This window comes from Gouania willdenowi, chromosome 19 (assembly GCF_900634775.1).
Source record: "Gouania willdenowi chromosome 19, fGouWil2.1, whole genome shotgun sequence".
NCBI classification, from domain to species: Eukaryota; Metazoa; Chordata; class Actinopteri; order Blenniiformes; family Gobiesocidae; genus Gouania; species Gouania willdenowi.
In genome coordinates, this window is record NC_041062.1 from 2,917,684 (window position 1) to 2,938,583 (window position 20,900).

General features: G+C 37.4%; 2 protein-coding genes across 6 annotated transcripts in view; one reads left to right on the forward strand and one right to left on the reverse strand.

Annotated features, from left to right (window-relative positions):
- The first annotated feature begins 940 nt into the window (after positions 1-940).
- On the forward strand, positions 941-12,716 carry LOC114481658 (testicular acid phosphatase homolog). Its single transcript, XM_028476637.1, has 12 exons — positions 941-1,032; positions 1,204-1,336; positions 2,647-2,742; positions 4,279-4,365; positions 6,726-6,881; positions 7,080-7,178; positions 8,690-8,785; positions 10,531-10,663; positions 10,943-11,025; positions 11,126-11,232; positions 11,470-11,651; positions 12,450-12,716. Exons 1-12 carry the CDS (start codon positions 1,025-1,027, stop codon positions 12,557-12,559), a joined length of 1,290 nt encoding a protein of 429 aa, XP_028332438.1. The 5' UTR covers positions 941-1,024; the 3' UTR covers positions 12,560-12,716.
- A 761-nt stretch (positions 12,717-13,477) lies between these two features.
- Positions 13,478-20,900, reverse strand: part of LOC114481056 (myosin-binding protein C, fast-type-like) — a 31,044-nt gene continuing 23,621 nt past the window's right edge. For all 5 annotated transcript variants that reach the window (XM_028475396.1, XM_028475395.1, XM_028475394.1 and 2 more), the window contains 11 exons: positions 20,785-20,889; positions 19,810-19,998; positions 19,562-19,696; positions 19,311-19,478; positions 19,077-19,165; positions 18,691-18,886; positions 18,384-18,523; positions 17,290-17,449; positions 16,967-17,103; positions 15,573-15,759; positions 13,478-13,624 (listed from right to left, as the gene is read on the reverse strand). In XM_028475396.1, the coding sequence (XP_028331197.1) occupies positions 13,593-13,624; positions 15,573-15,759; positions 16,967-17,103; positions 17,290-17,449; positions 18,384-18,523; positions 18,691-18,886; positions 19,077-19,165; positions 19,311-19,478; positions 19,562-19,696; positions 19,810-19,998; positions 20,785-20,889 (1,538 nt within the window). In that variant the 3' untranslated portion in view covers positions 13,478-13,592. The remainder of the gene's footprint in view (positions 13,625-15,572; positions 15,760-16,966; positions 17,104-17,289; positions 17,450-18,383; positions 18,524-18,690; positions 18,887-19,076; positions 19,166-19,310; positions 19,479-19,561; positions 19,697-19,809; positions 19,999-20,784; positions 20,890-20,900) is intronic.

The following is a 20,900-nucleotide window of genomic DNA, read 5'->3' on the forward strand; positions in this document are numbered from 1 at the left end:
TCTCTTCCTGCCAGCATGGCTTCCCCAAACCCTGCATCTTTGTTTATTGTTCAGAGTAATTTATTTAGCATTTCCCCAAGATCCCAGAGCGTTACCGTGCATCACGGACGTTAATTATCTGTTTTTGGTGATTAAAACCTTCTATTTGTTAAGTAAAAATCTCCTTTTTACTTTCGTCTCATCCGTTTCCCTTCAGGTGCTGTTGACGAACACACATCTCTTTTTTTTGCGGCTTCAAAGCCAACCAAACACAATATACATCATACGTGTACATTTTTAATACACGTCTTTACAAATCTAAATTAAATGCGTCCTCTGAAAGACCACCTACTTTACTTTCAATTACTTTGTGTGGCAGATCATATCTCATGCTTATCATTAAGTATGATGTCAAGACTCTATGGGCTTTACATTTTCACACTCACTAATCCTATTGTATCCCATAAAGCTGCTTTGATACTAACAGATACTTACATGTTTGCCAAGTAAGGGAAAACACTTGAGGCCCTGTAATTTTGGGGCCAAACCCACGTCGGATGACATCGAGATTCATAATGAGTGTTTGTGGCCCTGGGCCTGTGTGTGTGTGTGTGTGTGTGAGCGTGTGTGTGTATCTAGGAGTTCAGTCTGAGAAGCCAGGTGGCTGCACACACTCAAACCATTTCTTTGTCACAGTGTTGCAATAAAGCCAAAGTCTCCTCAGGAATAACTGACAGTGGCTATAAAGTTGAGTTAAATGCACATTCAAAGGAAGTCGTCAATATTTCAAGCTGACATCAAAACAGCTGGTTTTGGGCACAGATAAGGAGTTTTATTGCAACAATGAAGTAGGCTGAGTCCGAGAATCTAGAGGGAGGGGCAGGAAGTGAAGCGAGGAAGAGGAGCTCAGGTATGACAACTATAAAAGCCCAGCCTAACTTCACTGAAACCTGCGTCTAATGTTAGCGTGGGTGGGATTTAGCAGATTATGCACACAGCAGCCTACAGGTGCATCTGAATCCAGCAGCAAAATGTGTCAACAAGGATGCTGAGGTGAGTATTCATCTGTAACATCATCATTTTAATGCGTAAATGACTGATATGTTCAAAGTCATAACCAATTATACCACTATATATTTTAGTATAGGGAATATTTGCTCTTATTTTTGATTTTTGTGTATGTTATTTATGACATTTAATAGTGTTTTTCCCTCATATCTGCAGGGACACTTTGTTTAAAAATCACATCCCACAACCAAAAATGGGTTTGGAGAACCATCAGAAGAGTTTGTTTTGTTTGGTGTTCCTTTCCTTTCTGTGTTTGACTGAGAGTCGTGTCCTAAAGTTTGTTGTGGCTGTAAGTTTTTTTTTAAAATTCTCTCTTACTTGCATTACATTTTCATGTTTTTATTGCTGTTTACATGTGTTTTAATTGTAGCACAAAATTATTTTATGTGCATCATGAAAACACAATCAATTATTTTCTATACTTGTCTCTCAGTTTACCGTTTACTATGAAAAGCTGAGATGCGTAAATAAATATACACTTTATAATTATTTTTTTTGCTGTGTCAATTACCCTTAAAAATAATCTTTTACATGGTGTTAATTTAGCCGTGTTTATTGAAAATGCCGCATATTCAACAAAACATGGAAGTCCCACAAGCTTTGCGTTGTTGCTGATCCCAGTGCAATTTTTTATTTATTTTTTTCCGCCTGGTGAATCTTATTATATTCAGACTTTGTGTGACAAAGGATTACTTTTGAGCCTAAACTCCAACAGAGTCAAGCATATCTCTCCCAGATACCACAGCGTTCTCTCTAAACCTCTTTACATAATACCTCATTACACAATTGAATTACGTAACCCTTTTTAAAAAAGATAAACAGTATATGGATCTTATTTGAATGAGGCTTTATGCGGCTGTGTTTTACACTGACTACAGAAAATACACAGCAGAGGTCACCAACATAGCGCCTACAGGCATGTGGTAATTCACTGGAACCTCTTGTTTCGCCTGCAGGGAAAATACTGAAAATAGCACAAATGACTAAAATATGTATTGATTATTTTTGACTGTGTGGTTTTAAGTTTATGACCCCCGATATAAAACTTCCTGGTTTTCGTTTTATAAAATATTCGAAATTAAAGGCCAGTTAATTCCTTTAAGCACCTCCTATGTCTTAATTTAGTTTAATATCAATAATCTGTTTTGGTTTTGTTTTAAAGAAAAGTTTAAATAATGGTAATTTTAAAGTCAAGTTTGACATTTTGGGGTAAAAAAAAAACCAAACAAACCCAAATAATGTGTTTTTATTCTAATGAACAACAGCAGTTTGAGTGTAATTATCTCCATTTGTGTGCAAGGCTGTTTTTGTGGTTCCACTCTTAAGAGTTTGTAAAAATGGGCAGTGATGACTTTGCTGTTTGTGGGAGTGAATCACACCGTGTGCGTAATCCAGTAGCTGTAGTCACCAACGCAGTGAGTGAGTCGTCAGGTTAATGACATACGATGCTTCAGGTTCTGTGGCTTCACGTCATCACCAGGATGACATTTTGTTTGCACATATTCAGACTGAAATCATCTCCAATCACAGGTTTCTAATCAGAGAATGATGTGACAATAATTCATGCAACATTATCTTTTTTTTCTTCCGTCTTGTAAGGTGTTCAGACACGGTGATCGATCACCTATTGAGTCGTATCCCAGAGATCCACATGGAGAAGAAATGTGGGCCCAGGGCTTTGGTCAGCTGACTGAGGTAATTATCTAGTGTGTTTATCTGGTCTTGCTGTATAAGAACTACTTTTATTTCTGTAAAGCCAACAGAACCATTTCATTTACAAAGGGTTATGAAAGCTACGCTGTTTTGGATTTTAATTAAATTTGTTCCTTAACCCTTTTGCACTCCTTTAAATTTACATACACAAACGGTCCGTGACTGTCTCATCACAGTGCAATAAAAATGTACTCCATTCATTTATTTCTTTTTTTAACATCCAGTGCATCACATCTTTTCAAGCCAATCCTTAGATATAAAATGTATTATAATTTTCAAACCTTTTTTATGTTTGTATTGACTTTTTATCACGAGAACCTTTATTTTTGTCAGCAGGAAAAACACAAAATATGCAGTATTTCCAAAAATGAATGAGGGACAAAGTGAACTAATTTTAATGAAAATATTACAGCCTTGACCGTGTCATTAATTGATAGCAAAAATGAAGTTGGTGCATTATTATTTTTGTTACAAGGACAGTTAAAAATTATACCTGTACACCTTGTATATTTTAGAAAATAAGAAATCCAGACCTTCACTGAAATTTCCCTCAAACTTTATGCAATGATCTCTGGTTGGTAGAGGGTCATTACATCTAAAACATGAGTTCCCTTTATTTTGAAGGTATGGGCTTTGATCTATTAGGTATTAATTGGAAAAAGCATTTTGATATGTCTTGATTACAGTATATGAAAAATATTTGTTACAATGGGAGTCAATGGGGCACATTTGGTTACAAGGTTGATAAGTGTCATTATGACGCATAATATATCTCTTTTTCTATACACTTCTAATACACAAATAAAAATGAAAAAAAAAAAATTATGGTCAAAATTCATACAACTTAACTTTAAAATGACCAGAATATTGAGAGGTGAACAAATATAAACACCCAAAATGTCACTTTTGGTCACAAAATAAATAAAATATGTGGTTTATTTTGACAACATTTGGATTTTTTATTTAGTTGTAGTCTATTGACTAAAATGCCACTTAGTTTAAGTCAAAATTTAGTTAAAGTCAACTAAATGACATTAAGATTTTAGTCTGTTACTGATATATTAACCTTGCATAGTTTCCAAAAAAGGAAACTGATTCTGATTGACTTCATCCCATGTGAACTTTACGTTTTTGTTTTCATTAGTTAATGAAAATATCTATATATTTTGATATAGTTTTTGATTACCTGTATTATTTTGATTAGTCATAGTCTCATTATTGTTGCACAAGTATTTCCCCCCCCCAAAAAAGACACAAATAAATAAAAGACCATAAACTTGACACGATGCCACACCATATATTCAATGTGGTTTCATAATAAAAAAGATTTGGCTCATTTATTCCAGTCGATTTTCGCAGCTAAAAGTGGGTTAACACATTGAGGATTTACAGTGTTTACACAAGTACTTTAAGCAATTGTATATATTCCAACGTCCTTTTTAAAAAAACATGTTGAATCACACCATAACTTTGCCAAATTATGCAGGAAATGTTAAAATGGGAAAACTTTTCTTTCAGCTTGGCATGAAACAGCAGTTTGAACTGGGACGGTTTTTAAAGAGACGTTATCGAGACTTTCTCAGTGAAGATTACAACAACAAAGAGGTAAGAATAATCCATTTAATAATCATTAGTTTCAAACCGTTTCAGAAGTGTTAGTACAACAAGTCTGACTAAATTGATAGAATTAGAATTAAAAAAGACTTTGTTTGTAATATTACACGCAAATAAGTGCACACCTATGCAGTTCACAATTTAAAGGCTCTTAAAAAACGATATAATGAGTCCAAATGGATTGGCACACCATTTTTAAGAAAAATTGCGATAAAATGCGCAATCTGGACCAAACTCCTTGGGGTTTTTGTAGGAATCAACGCAACATAATGATGAGATTTTAAAATGGATCCCGAATCAGATCTGTTTTCCCTCCAAAATGGAATGGAATCTTCCATGATTTAAGGTCTACCTTTAAATTAAAATTACTGTGTAAAAGTACTTGATATAATTCGTCTAACGGACAAACAGACAAACTAAGAATTAAATGGTGGTGAAAATATTACCTTCTTGATGGACATAATAAAGGGTAAAATATATATAGATCTTACTATTAATTACTAAAGAAAGAGAGACATTCTCTGTTCTTAATTGAAGTCTCTCGAGAGTCACTGTCACTTAATCCTGTTGACGTGTAGTGCACAAACATGTGAAATCGAGTTGAATTAGCCGGTTACCATCTGTAATAGTTCCAACCACATACACTAAGTTAATGAGCATGACTTGAGCTGATGATATCACTGCCGTGGCCTCATAGTGTGCTGAAACATGTGGGCTATGTAGCCCCTGGGCTCCTTGCACAGTGTGCAGCATGCATGTAAATTCCGCATGGCTTCTGGGTTGCATGCTCAGCACAGTCATCATAATATACAGATCGTTTCTGCCTCTGTTTTATTAATTCTCATTGCTTTTACCCAGCCTTACACTGTCTTCTCCACTCTCCCCACTTTGCTTTCATTGTCATCTTTCTCTCTTGAATATCTGGCTATTATTACAAAAATAACATCTCTCTCAGTACCTGTCACTGATAATTTATCTCAGTCAACTCACACCATACCTTTTCCCCATGCTACCATGTCTATTTTAATTCCACAAAAAGGGGGAGAGAAAAGAACCAATCTTGGTTTCACAGGAACATCCAACCTTATCAGCGTGATTTACTGCTCGCAAAAAGCTGACACAGAGTGACATGGGGATATAGACGAGCAAAGACTGATGTCAGAAAAAATCACAGTGACACGTGTCCCCCCCCCCCCGCCCCCCCCCCATTCCACTTTTTCAGACATTTGGATCCCGTTTGACTCTCCATCTTAGGGAAACACCTCCACTGATTGACTGTAAAAAAGATCCTTCTTGGCCCCATATGCCATATTTTTTCATTTTTTTTTAACAATTTCTAATACTCAGAATGCCACTCAGGTGTGTTACTTAGGAAATCTAGTTTGATCTCCTGAAATCTTTCGACTGTCAACTGCCAGTCTTTGTTAGAGGCGCCTGCTGATGACTTTGATGTTTCCTTTGAAGTTTCCTTGACTTCCATGTAGTAATTCCAGGAAGATTATTTTTGTCTTCTTTTTGAATGTGTATGATAAGGTTCCGTTTACTCAAACTGTTACAAAGGAAATCCACTTTGATATCCTGACATGTTTTGACTTTCAACTGCCAGTCTTCGTCAGAGGCGTCTGTTGATTGCTTTGATGTTTCCTTTGATGTTGAGGTTTCATTATTCAGACAACTGTTACTTAAGAAATCCACTTTGATCTCCTGACATGTTTTGACTGTCACCTGCCAGTCTTCGTCAGAGGCGTCTGCTGATCGCTTTGATGTTTGCTTTGAAGTTTCCTTGACTTCCATGTAGTAATTCCAGGAAGATTAATTTTGTCTTCTTTTTTAATGTATGATAGGATTTGTTTACTCAAACTGTGACTTAGGAAATCCACTTTGATATCCTGACATGTTTTGACTTTCAACTGCCAGTCTTTGTCAGAGCCGTCTGCCGATGGCTTTAATGTTTCCTTTAACGTTAAGGTTTCATTATTCAGACAACTTTTACTTAAGAAATCCACTTTGATCTCCTGACATGTTTTGACTGTCACCTGCCAGTCTTCGTCAGAGGCGTCTGCTGATCGCTTTGATGTTTCCTTTGAAGTTTCCTTGACTTCCACATAGTAATTCTAGCAAGATTTTTTTGTCTTCTTTTTGAATAGTATGTTAATGTTTGTGTTCATTCAGACAACTGTTGTCCACTTTGTTCTCCTGACATGTTTCGACTCTCAACTGCCAGTCTTCTTCAGAGGCGTCTGCTGATTGCTTTGATGTTTTCTATTAAAAAACAAGACAAATAGATTCTTGCTGGAATACCATACATATGCCTGCTTTTCAATGCTGTTCTTCCTCCTCGATATGTACAGTTGTATGTTCGAAGCACTGACTACGATCGCACTCTGATGAGCGCCCAGGCCTGTCTCGCCGGGATGTTTCCCCCAGCCAGACGACTGCCTCCTCTCATGCCCCAGTTACTGTGGCGGCCCATTCCAGTGCACACGGTCCCCAGGGCTCAGGACAAGGTGGGTCTCTGCTACATGAATATTTCCTCTGCATGCAGACTCAAAGTTAATTTGAGTTACTCAGTTTTTATGCTGCTGTGGAGCAAATAATCCCTCATGCAGGCTTATTATTCAAGTCAAAGTCAAACATAATCATACCCAGATGAGATATATGCAATATTTCTGTTGATGTTCACCTGTTGTTTCCGATTTCTCAAGCTGTTGAAGTCTCCAGGCAAAGACTGTCCCAGGTTCCGGACACTGATGACGGAGACGTTTACCAGCGAGCCTTACCAGAGGTTCCTCAAGGCTCACCAGGTGCGACAAACCCACTCCAGGGGACACTGTGCTGCATCCTCATCATTCATCCTTCAGCATCTGTCCAGTGACGTGAATGTCCTACTCGCAGCTCACTTTTTCATGAGTCATGTGCCTCCCAACCCAGGGAAAAGTAGTTGGTTGGTTGTTGTTTTAAAAGCCTCTGATTTACATAATCAAAGTCGCTGCAAGCTTTTTTTTTCTTTCTCGCTTCCACGCCATTATCTGTCTCTTTTTCTACATGCCCTGATTAGAAACAATCAAATGCATATTTAGGCAAACTATATACTTCACAGTTGTTGGTGCCAACATAATCAGCACCTCCAGTGGACGTGTTAGTTATGCTGCAGACAACGTGTCCTCTTTAGGAGTTTCTCAGGCACGGTGACTCCAGTGCCTAGAAAAAGCTGCGCGGTGCAATTTCTCTCACATTCTCTGAGATGCTAATTAACGGTTGGATTGAATTAGATTGAAAATTACAATCAAAAGGTTTTAATTAAACAGAATCCCAGTGCTATGTATCAAGGTGATGTTAGAGATCAGACGAACACCCAATGCTGGAGGATAAGGACCTTTAAAGTGGCATGCACTGAGCAAATGCTCTTTACTTTGGGAAGGAACTCTGTGTCAAGAGATTCTAAAAGAATAGTTGATTTTCACTCCCAGGGAAGACAACATATATATAAATGTGGACTATTGGAGTCTGTAATACTGCAGGTACATAAAATGGCACGTAGTCATTTAGTAACTGCTTTTGTCAGGTTATTTTCTCAGTTTACTTTAGATAATCTTGATCAAGAGATTTCAAAGTTATCCTAGTATCCAAGAACATTTGACAAGAGACCAACATGAACTTGAACCAAACTTTTTTTTATATAAAGTTACACAAAATTACTTGTGCAAGTGATATTGCGTATAAATGGCAGGAACATTGTTTCTATATTTAACAATAGAAACAATGTACTTGGTTTTTCCCAATGTTGGGTATCACCTGTTGTTTGACTGACTGAAGGATTTTAGTTTACGGTACATTTAGATTTATTTGCCCAAAAACTCTAAAATAATTTCTTGAAGGTATTGTGGAGGATGTTATTTTGGCTTCAAATTTCGGGTTGATCATCAAGACTATTGGTCCTCCTAATTGTCAATCATTCTGACGTAAGGCTGTTGTACGTGCTCGTCCTGAGCTAGTTTTCGCTTGCTGGGCATGTACACTTTCAATAATCGACCTAGTTATTAACAGAGAAGTTTATTCTAATGTAAGCTATGATTAGGGATGTGAGCCCTGGCACAAGTCACGCACCGGGCTCATGCTCGCACACGTTTATTGGCGTTCCCTCTTGGGAGCAGGTAGAGTGTTGCGCATGTGCATTTTTTCAGAAAGTGGAGCGAGCGTTTCTTTTCTAAACTTCAGGAAAATCCTCCTCTGTACCTTTAATTGGATCCAAACGACAAAAAAAAAAATTGCGAACAACATTAATGCTTTTTTAAATGTTTTCTTCTTTTCTCAGTATTTTATTGAAAGGCTGTCGAACAACACCGGCTACCCTGTGTCCAAACTGATTGGCAAAAAAATATGGAGAGTCTACGACACACTTACCTGTCAGGTATACATTCACACACTCACACAGATAGTTGAACACAATGAGTTGCAGCTAAAATCTGATAAATACATAGTGTAGACCTCATAGATCAATATATTAAAGATCATTTGCACAAAAAAAAGTTGTACGAGGTTGGAATTGCAGCTCAAAAGTTTGCTTTGATGTAAATGCTCGGTTTTGCATTGTGGGATGTGGAGTCCTACAGATCAGTGGTTCTCAAACGTTTTTGGCTCAAGTACCCCTTGTGCGATTACAGCATTAAAACTAATTAAAAACAACAATAGGTCATAATGATGGAATGAACACGCGATAAAACACATTTTAGAGAATCTTATTTTGTAAATAAGTGGAAAGAAACATTATTTAGTGCAGTGGTTCCCAATCTTTTTTGGATCGTGAGCCTAGTTTGATAGTAAGAATTTCTGGGGACCCAAAGACATTTTTTTCTAGAATTAGTTTTTGATCATGTTCAACTCAGAAAAAAAGATAAGATCAAATTTAAAAATTTAAAAATCTATTTTCTTTTTTCAGAAATTTCAGGTGACCCCACATGGGGTCCCGACCCCAAGGTTGAAAAATGCTGATTTAGTGGCTGCTGAGCAGATTTATTTCTATAGTTTATAATTTCCAATTGTTGCCAATCCTGATCCTCAAGAGCCACTATCCAGCATGTTTTAGATGTTTCCCTCTTCCAACACACCTGATTCAAATGATTAACTCATCATGAAGCCCTGCAGAAGCCTGATAACAATCCTCGTCATTTGAATCAGGTGTGTTGGAAGAGGGAAACATCTAAAACACGCTGGATAGTGGCTCTTGAGGACCAGGATTGGCCACCCCTGCACTAGAGGTACAAACACTGCTATAGATGGATGCATTGAAGTCTTTTTACTTCAATTTTTTGTTTGCCCCCAAAACTCTGTCAGTGGGACTTCCCAACACATTTCTGGTGTTTTTACCGACTCAAAGTTGCAGCAAAACAATGGCAGACTTTTATATTGGGGCTGAAATGGCGCCGAAATGTAATGTCTCATGGAGTGAAATGATATGAGAACAAAAGTTCATCCATCCATCCATTTTCAGACCTGCTTCTTCCTGTTTTTCAGGGTTGCAAGGTAGAACAAAAGTCCTTCTATGCTAATCACTGTCCACATTGTTTGGCAAAGAAACAAGAATAAAATAAAAACACTTTTATGCATCCGACTACGGGACGCCACATCCCACAATGCGATGCACAAAACAATGTCAAGAGAAACAATGGTGATCAAAACAAAATCTCAAGGTAGTTTTAACATTTTCTTTTATTTTTTAAGTAAATGAATTTCAAGGCCTACATTATGTCTTTATCTGATGAAACAGAAAGAAATAAATATTTATTGTCTGGAGCAGCTTTACTGTGCATGGAGAAGATGCAGATTTTGTACAAAAAAGACAGTGGTGTGGGCTGACCTCGTCCTTCCAGCTGCACAGCATCACTAACATCCCCTCAACCAAGCAGCATGAATACACCAACATATTGTAATAATGATAAAAGCTTTAAGTAATGCATGGTTTATATAGGCTATGGGCTGAAAATGCTCATTCACACTTACAAAATGAGCATCTGTTTTCATCACAATTGGCTATAAATAGGCAACATAATGGAAAGTGTGAAAGCTAGCTCCTTTAAACCTCGTCATATTCCATCCATATGTTGTGTAAGAATTATTCACTCCATGTAAAACAATGTATGTTCTTTTCTTATCTAGATGATCCATAACTTGACTCTTCCTCGCTGGGCCACCCAAGACGTCCTAGACACCCTGAGGAGAATCGCTTCCTTCGAGGTCATGTACAGCATCCTTAGTCACAAACGAAAAGAGAAGGCTCGGCTCTCAGGAGGTGGGAATTCACATTAGAGGCAATTATTTTAGAGCTGGACCAAATGTTACTCATGGGAGGGGAGAGGAAGCTCTAATGTGGCTGCTGGCCGAGGCTTTGTTTACGTCTCTGATGGTGTAAAACGCTTGGTTGGGTTTCCCGAAAGAATATTAGCGAATATGAGTAAATTAGACAAAGATGAGCACAACACAATGACAAGAAGCTCAATAAGGTCAAAATGGTGTGTTTGAATCTAAAAAGAAATCCATTTCCCTCGTTGACCCTGTGCCAAATTACCAGGAGTTCTGTTAAATGCCATCCTGAGGAATTTCTCCAAGGCCATGGAGGAAGGCAGTGCTCTGAAATTCATTATGTATTCAGCTGTGAGTCCCTGAACGGAATACAAAATCATTTGTAATCCACTGTTTCACATGCTGCATGTTTTCATCTCCTCTTCGCTGTGATGCTTGTTCCTCATTCCAGCATGACTCCACGCTCATCACCCTGCAGGCAGCGCTGGACGTGTACAATGGCCTCCTTCCTCATTACGCAGCTTGTCAGCTCTTTGAGTTCTACCAGGAGTATGATGGGTAAGGACTACTTTACACTTCTGCTTGCTGCATATTTCCTCTATGCATGTACGCTTTGTCGGACAAATACCCCCGAAACCCACCACATGTGAAGTCATTGCACCAAAATGTGCAATCGAATGTTTTTCCATAACTTTGGCAACAATTCTTCTCTGCAAATGACTAGAAATGCCATAACACCACCACCACCATCCACTATAGCCCTAGTTTTACCCAGTTTGTTTTATATTTACACAGATCCTACTCTCTGGAGCTGTATTATCGCAATGACACCTGGCAGGAGCCGTATCCAAACCATGTGCCAGGGTGCAATGGGCTCAGGCCCTGTTCTTTGTCTGTGTTCACTGAGCTGGTGAGAGATGTGATGACTGAGGACTGGGAGGTTGAATGTGGTTTCAGGACCAAGTTGTCAAGCACAGGCAAGTTTCAAAACTGATTCTCAATCAATATCCTGGTTTAGTTCATCAATTTCACTCTGTGACAGTGTCATGGTCATGTGTTCACATCACATCACAGCAGGGTTGGGATCGATTACATTTTTCAGCTACAATTACGTTTTCAATAATCCATGTTCAATTACAATTTAATAATGAATACAGTTACCAGCATTTTTTCCAATTTCAATTAAATAGCATTATTTTTTTTATCCTCAGAAAGTCAATTACAATTACGTTCTCAATTACTAAAGTTAAATTACAGTTATATGATGTTCAATTATCCATGTTAAATTAAATTTACACATTTTCCCCCAGTTTTGATATTTTTTTAAATGGTAAAATGTGGGAAATCTTGATATGAAACACATTGACATAAAACTTTAACATGGTTCCCCAGTTTTGCTTTGAATTACAATTGACAATTTTAATTGAATTTTCATGGCAAATGCAATTACAGTACAAAGTAAAATATCTGAACTTCATTACAATTTAATGACGATTACGAGAGCAACATATTTTTAAAATTACAAATACAATTATTATTACACCATAATTGTAATTAATTATCAATCACGCAATTACAGTTATAATTGACCCCAAACCTGAAATCAGATTTTAGATGGAATTAACTGGTGATTGTGTTAGAAACAGGTCTGTGGGCAGCTCACATGGTCCATGCGAGCTACCTGCGGCCCGCGGGCCCCGTGTTGGTGACCCCTGGTCTAACCTACTTTCTGCAGGTTGACATATTGTCATATGTTGTGTTCTCTCCTCCCATAGGTGTCATCACAGCTCTTGCAGTGGCTGTGGGCCTCCTGGTGGTGGCGTTGTTGTTCAGTATAGGGATAGTGATTCACAGGCATCGAGCACACTTCTCCAGGGAGGTGTAGTGGAGATAACTTCTAAATATGTGCCAAATCTGTGTTTCAATCAGGGCTGGGGGTCACTTACATTTTTAAATTACAATTACATGCTCAATTATCCACATTTTTTCCCACAATTTTTATCAAAATTTAAATTACAATTATTGATTCCCCCCTGAAATCAATTACAATTACATTCTCCATTACTAAAGTTTAATTTTAATTAACTACATTTACTGAGCCTTTAACAAATAAGCCCATAAAACTGAACCTTCCTTTTTTGTTAGCTTTTGTTAGCATCTCTATTGATAACAAGTTAGTTTGACCCATGTCTTAAATCAGCTGTAAAATACACTAAAAAAATTAGTTTCTCATCTCTTGGTTACCTTGATTGGCTTCCTAATCAATGAAAATAGTGGTTTTAATGTTTTTGGTGTGGGGGCGTCTGAGCCTTTTTTTTTTGTCACTATATGCCTCCATTTCAATTATTTTTAAATAGTAAAATGATGAGGAAAAGTTGATCTGAAACATATTTTAATAATTGTTAACGACATATGTGTAAGCTATAGAACTGTAACATTGTTCCACAGGTTTGAGTTTAATTAAAATTAGAATTAATTGACAGTTTTTTTTTGTTTTTTTTTTAATAAAATGTTCATGAAAATTACAATTACAAAGTAAATTATCTGAACTCAATTACAATTCAGTTACGATTACAACAGCAACAGATTTTGTCATTTACAATTTCAATTATAATTACGTCCATTATGCATAATTATCAATAACAATGCAATTTCAATTATATGTGACCCCGACCCTGGTTTCAACTTTATATTTTTGTTTAGATCTGCATGATAGTGCATGAAGTGTTGAAGACTGACATATTATTTGATCATCAGAAAAATGTTTTTTGTTTTTAACTGAAAAAAATAAAGGTGTCCAAAATCCTTTCATAGCAAGCATGGCTACATTTTATTTAATTCAGCTTTGACAGTGTGCACATTCACTGTTTATTAACTGTTTGGTTCACATGATTTCACATTCTTTGCCGTTCGATTTCTCACTTCTTCTCAACCGGCTCTTCTCTAAAAACTAGAAGAAAGAAAACAAAAACAAGAAAGGAAAGTGTTAGCCATGAGAAAATTAGCTTCTAAGTGCAGCGACTGTATCAGCATGGTGTGGTTTTATGTTTTGATAGAAACGGTCACATTCACGCAACATCATTGCCCACAGCTGTCATAGTAAACAACGGCATCATAAAAACCCAGCACCTGGTTTGTGTTATCCCACCCACCTATTCATCAATCCATCTCTTCATTATCAGGGTCACGGTGTGCTTGGATTTATTCCAAATATGCACTAAACACGACTGTTTTTAAACCTCTTTAGAGAAAACTATGACACACTCAAGGAGAACAAGAATATGTACCGGTAAACTAGGTTTGTGGGGGGCGGGGGGGGGCATTGTCCCCCCTAGTCATCAAAAGGTTTTATGACAGTTTTCCCAATTCTTAATATAATTTACACAATATACAAATAGTTTAAGTGCCAAAAAGACAGTGACTAGGAAATAAAAAACTGGGATTTGAAATAAAAAGTTTCACAAAATAAAACCAAGTAAAATAGTTCAGCAGTGCGATGACATGCTACAGCAGCGCGCATGCATTCAGCGTAACGTTGTTCGAGACTTTTAATGCCATAATCTACGTTGTTGGACTTTTAAATGCTTTTGAACCTCATGTATCCCTTTATTCTGTCTTTATCTGTTGTCTAACGTAGTGATTTACAACTGCCAGCAAGTGTGTCTCTCCATGTTAAAGTGTATCTCCCATATTAAAACACACGTATCCAGTGTTGTATGATATAACATCATAAATAATAACACTGCTTAGTTTGAACAACTTTACTCTCTCATTCAAAGATGACACCGGGGCTAGGGGGCGCTATAGCCCCGTCAGGAATTTGTGTAGCCCCAGTTAAGCTCCTTGAGCATTTTATTTAATAATTTCATTATTAATTTATTGAGTTCAAAAACAATAAAAAAAAGTTCCAGAGTAGCCATCTGACTGCTCACACTCTATGTTCATACACGACACGTCGGGGTCTTGTTTCCGGAAATGCAACGTACAAATCAGAAGAAGAAGAAGAAGAAGAAGAACTCTGAAGAGTCTCCATTAAAACAGAAGAAGAAGAAGAAGAACCCGGAAGTGGAGAGACACTCGCTAATCTCAGCAGACGGCGATGTGGTGGACCAGGAGCTGGCTGGACAGACGTGGGCTGTCGTGTCCGTCAATTTGTGGGAGTTTAAGGTAAGCCGGTCCGTAGATTTACTGTCTGATTATTAGCAGGCGAAAGAATGGCTGTCAGGTAACTTTTGCTCATTTTTTTGTTTTGTTTTGTTGCCATTGTCTTGTGGTCACTTGTGTTATGCTTAAATAATTTGTTAAATATTCTTTGACCAAATTCAGTTAAAACTACATTTAAATATAACATTCTGTGTTGCACAACTTAATTTTATTGAAGAAAATATGAGAAACTCCTTGTAAAATTAATATCATTTTTAAAAAAAATAAATGATCAGCACCCCCACATATCAATCCCCCACCCCCTTAGCACCGGGAGAAAAAAAATCATGGCGCCGTGCCTGCTCTTATTCTTTAAGTTACAAGAAGTGCTGAAGATTACAAGCTGCATTTTAGATTGCTGTAATTCATGTTATTGTACTGCAGCAAAAATGAAGCAGAAATCCGGCCGGATTTTGTCACGAATTTACAACATTAAACGATGCGTCGACGCAATTTTTTGTAGTCAACATGATCAATTATTTTACTAATCGTTTTGTTTTTGTTGTTTATGTTACACACATTGTGGTTGGCGTGAATCTTGAGATGTTCTATATGTTTTTTTTGCCCCCCCTGGCAAGAATCTCAAACTCTGCCTATGTGGTAAACTACACTCTGAACGATGTAACACTACATCACTGTGATTTATGTTGCACTAATGTATATCCTGGTCACCTCTGGCAAATCTTTGCCGTTACCTTTGACATCCAGTTTGCACTCCACTTCATCCCGACCCAGCTCATTGACCGCCAGGCACGTGTATTTCCCTCCGTCAAAGGTGCTCGGCTTACGGATTTTCAGGGTCAAAACTCCCTGGTTGTTCTGCATGAGGAACTTGGGATCTTCACCTATGATCATTTTGTTTTTCATCCAGACAATCTTTGGCTAAAATACAAAGACAAATACGTGAATTTCTTAAATTCATTCCTTTACTACTTCTTTTTTTTTTCTTTTCGTTGCGATTGTTGCACAGATTTATTGGCAGATTTATTATCTAAAATCCTAATAAGAAATGTTTTTAAAAATGCAAAACCTTGCACAATAATGTGACAGCAATTATATTGGTATATAGATGTGTACTGTATATAGATGTTTTGTATTGTGTGTGTGAGTGAATATACATGTGTTCGTCATGAGCTTGGATGTTGTTAATATGTGCAGAGTTGGGGCCAATTATAATTGTAATTATGTTTAGATAATGAAAATTCTATGCAAATTGCCAATTGTAATTTAACTCAAAACTGGGGAACCATGTTACAGTTCTATCTACAGTTCTACACATACTGTATGTAGATAACTACTATTAGAACATGATTTATTTCAAGCTTTCCCACATTTTTCCAATTAAAAAAAATTGAAATCGAAAGGTATAGTGACACAAAAAAGGCTCAGACGCCCACAACAAAATTATTAAAATTTACATTTTCATTGATTATGAAGCCTAGCAAGGTAACCAATAGATAGGAAAGAAATTAGATAATAGATATTAGTTGTTAGTGTTTTTTTTTACAGCTGATTTAGGAGCCATTATCATTAGAGATGCTAACAGAAAGCTAACACAAGAGTAAGGTTAAGTTTTATTGGGTTATTTATTTCAGGCTCAGTAATTGTATTTAAACGTTAGTAATTAAGAACATAATTGTAATTGACTTTCTGAGGGTAAAAAATAATTGTAATGCAATTGTAGATGGATAAAAAAATGTTGGTTACTGTAATCATAACTTAATTGTAATTGAACATGGGTAATTGAAAGCGTAATTGTAACTGAAAAATGTAATTGACCTCAACCCTGGTACTGTGTGGGTAATGTGGCTGACTGGTATTGGAAATTAGCTGTGGCTACAATCCTGCATATTCACTGGTACATGTCTTCCTAGCATTTCCTTGTTTTTAATAAGCATTGTGGTTTGAATAAATAAATAAAAAAATGGGATCATAAAAGAACAAAGTCACCCTACTTAAAACAGAATCATGCACATGTCCTTTTTATAGTAAAAGTTCAAATTATAATATGCTCAAGGCAAGAGGCACTGTCGCCCACCTCCTATGACTCACGTTAAAAAAAAAAAAATGGTTTAAAATGCACATTTACCTTCGGGAAACCTCTGACTGCGCAGCTGATGGCAGTGCTGTAACCAGCCACAACAGTTCTGTCCACCAGAGGCTGGGTAAATTTAGGCACACATGACAAGTCCATTTCTTTATAGCTGTTTTGTTTGACTTGCAGACCTAAAGGAAAAGGCAGAAAGGCAGGCAAACTTGTTCAGAGCCCATAAAATCCAACCAGAAAGGCGAGAAATTCCCTTTAACACGTTCCACTCTTGTGCAAAATGCAATTAACAGGACAAACTCCAACAGGCAGGTCATATATATATATATATACTATCTGTTCTGCACAGGCACACACATTCACACCTGTTTTGGCAATGACTGCGGTGTTCTTGCTGAGGCCCGGCTCCTCGCTCAAACCACAAAGGTTTTCACTGTAGACCCGGAACCTGTACTCATTGCCCATGATCAGATCGGAGGCCGTGCAGTTTGTTCGTCTGTTATGCTCATATACTGTGAACCACTCCTGTAGAGAAAGTAACAGAAAATTCATATAATGGGGAATATACTGTATATTATGATCCAAACCAGTGCCGGCCCTACACAATTTGGCCCCAAGGCAGGATTTTAGGTTCTTTGTATCAAAGTTAATTCCACTGCCAACTTAGATATCCAATTTTTATAATATTATAATATGTAAAACATGTACGAACTAGGGTTGGACGATATATCGAGATTCAAAATATATCAAGTTTTTTATTTTGGTGATATAGACATGTACAATATTGCCCATATTGATGTATATATATTTTTAAATATTTTAATTTGGATCAAAATACCTGTTTCATGAGTCGCTGCTTTGTCTACTTCTCAGAACAGCATGAAAAACACAGTTTGATGATCACTGAGTGCATCCTAACCCAGACCAACTCCTAAACAAAAACTAGTACAAAACTACAGCACTCACTCACACGTGCTGTCCCCTATAAGACAAAGAGCCTAAAGAAAGTGGTAAATATTGTGCAGCTTTTTGTTACCAAATGTGTGTCAAGATTTATATCGTATATCGCCATTTTGAGAAAAAAATATTGAGATAGGTGTTTTGGACCATATCCTCAGCCTTAGTGCAAACCAATAAAATATTCAACAAAAAAATAATACACATACGTGCTAATAAATTTAAAACAAAATCGAAAGTAAATGAACATTAAAAATGATTTCAGGATAGAAATAAAATAAAAAATATTAGAAAATGTGGAAAACTTTAAACAAGTGACTTGTGAATTATATATGTACATAAATGATTCTTTTTACTAAAATGATAAGATATAACAAAATACACTTTTGTCTTCCTCTATCTGTGGCGCTCCCTTGATGCACGGACCCCTTAACAATTGCCTATACTGCTTATGCCACGGGCCGGCTCTGATACAAAAATCAGTAATCTAGGTTTAATCAACCTTGGTTTTCAGGTCTGACTTCTGGATTGTGTATCCGGTGATGTCACAGTTTCCATTATCCTTCGGGGGATCCCACTCTAGAGCTGCATTGAAGCTCCAGACGTCCGTCACCCTCACTTTCAAAGGAGGTCCTGGCTTTTCTGTTGGAATGAAATGTCTTTCATGATATTTCACATGGTGACTTTTTAAATCTAATAATTGATACATACACACTTCGGATTAAAGTCATAACCCTACAATAGTTTCTCGTTGGGGGTTGAGTTTTCTCACATCTTGAAAAACTGTGGCAGAGTTTCAATAAACTTACCAACAATCCTGATTTCAATCGTGGCCCTGTCCTCCATATTCTCAATCTGTAGAAGCAGCTCATATTTCCCAGAGTGCTCCCTCTCAGCTGATCGAATGAACAAGATGCTGTCCACATTGGAGTTACGGATGTTGACCATCTTTGGGTCAATGGGTTGACCATCTTTAAACCAGGTCGCAATAGGGCGTGGTTTACCCTGACACACAAAAACATCTAGTGTGACATATTGGATTTTTGTGTTTCTTAGGCTAAATGGATAGAAGATGGTTGTGTTTTAGCTTAGTTGAAATAACTGGTAAAAAGGAACTCAGATGACTGAAAACCTTCACAAAAAATACTTAGTAGAGTATACGTAGTTTACATACGCAGTTAGATGTACTTCAAACCTGGAATGGGATTGTCAGGTTGATTTTCTCTCCAACTTTCCTGATGTATTTCGTCCTGAGGTCACGAGGAACTCGAATCTTTGGATGTTCTACGGTTTAACAGACAAAAGACATATCGTGACGAAACGACAGCAGAACTTTTAGCTGAATATTGTTCACAACTCTCTTCACACTGCTATGTCTCCATGGAGTACAGAGAAGACTACTTGTCTTATCTAGACCTGGGTGTCTCACCAACAATCTCGCGGATGGTGACGGGCTGTGACATAATGGCAGGAGGACTGTTCCCAGCTATGTTAACAGCCATCACCCTAAAGTTAATCTTCTCTCCAACAGGGAGGCCACGCACCATAAATCCCTGCTTTTCACATAGTTCCTTGTTTGCTACAACCCAGTTAGTGTCTGAAAGAGAAGAGGTTCGAGAAATTAATTTCATACATTTGTTTCTAAAATGTCATTAGAGCTGTTTTATGTTTTCTTATCACCTCCTTCTTTGCAGTACTCAATTATGTATCCATCCAGGCCTCCCGCCCCGATCTTGTCTGGGGCCAGCCACCTCAGGCTGCATGTGCTGTCTGTCACATCATTGACTGTCAGACGTGTCGGCTCACTGGTCGGAGCTGAGGGTGAAAGAGACAGAGAGTCAAGAGTCAATGACTAAGTGGGTTGATGACTGTCAAACACACACACATGAAAAAAAAGCAATTGAACAGATTGCAAGAAGAAAACCCACCGATTGGCATGAAGGGTTTGGAGTTGAGACTCGGCTGAGACAAACCGATGCTGTTCACAGCAAACACCCTCATCTCGTAGAAAACTCCTTCAATCATCCTCTTGGCCTCATAGGTGGTCGATTCATAGACATCAAAGTTGAGCTTTGTCCATCTGGAGGAGCCTTTTTTCTTCCTCTCCATGAGATAACCTGAAAGAGAGAAAAAACACAAAGATGTAGTGATTCCACAGTGAAGGTGAAAATGATCCTTTATGTAAAAAAATTATCCATATAATAGAGCCTTGCAATTGTATTCAAATACATAATTTTGCAATTTTTATTGTTTTAATATAGTAATATTGGACTGACAGACCCAAAGATCGAAAGAAGAACAGACAGATCTGACAAGGAATCAGGGATTTCTTTCTTTCTTTTTCTTGAAATATCTAAATATGATTGTATTAAGCCAGTTAAAGTGTTTACTTCAAAAGAACTTGATTTATACCATATAACACTGGTGGTTTCGCTATGAAACCACCACCATCTAAAGATTCTCAAACTAGCTTCACAAAATTAGCCACATTCACTGGCTTACACGTTCATTTAGACACACATCAATAGTAACTGGATTGTTTTCTGCTCCCTATCATTTTCCACTTTGTAATGTTAATAAATGGACCACTTTGGACCCTTTAATGTGCTGGATTTAACCTGTGGGCCATATGTTTGACCCTGTTGGTGTTAATAATGTTGGGCGTGATTGTGGTTCATTTGTCATCATGTGGTTTCTTTGGAAACCCTTATTTCCTTCCACAGACTAAAACATAAACATGGTACTGAAATGACTGAGAACTCATTCATGTTTTTGCAATTGTATTTCTACATAGGCTTTTTTAGTTCTTTGCTACTTCTGTCAAGCCAAATACAGAAATCATTTCTAGCCGCACAGTAGATTAGGGCTAATTTTACAGCATGGAAGCTAAAAGGAATATTTACCTTTGATTGGTGCACCACCATCAAATTTGGGAGGATCCCAAACAATAATGGCAGTGTCCTCTCCCACTGAGGTGCATTTGACATGCTGCGGGGGGTCCGGCACATCTAGAAAAAAA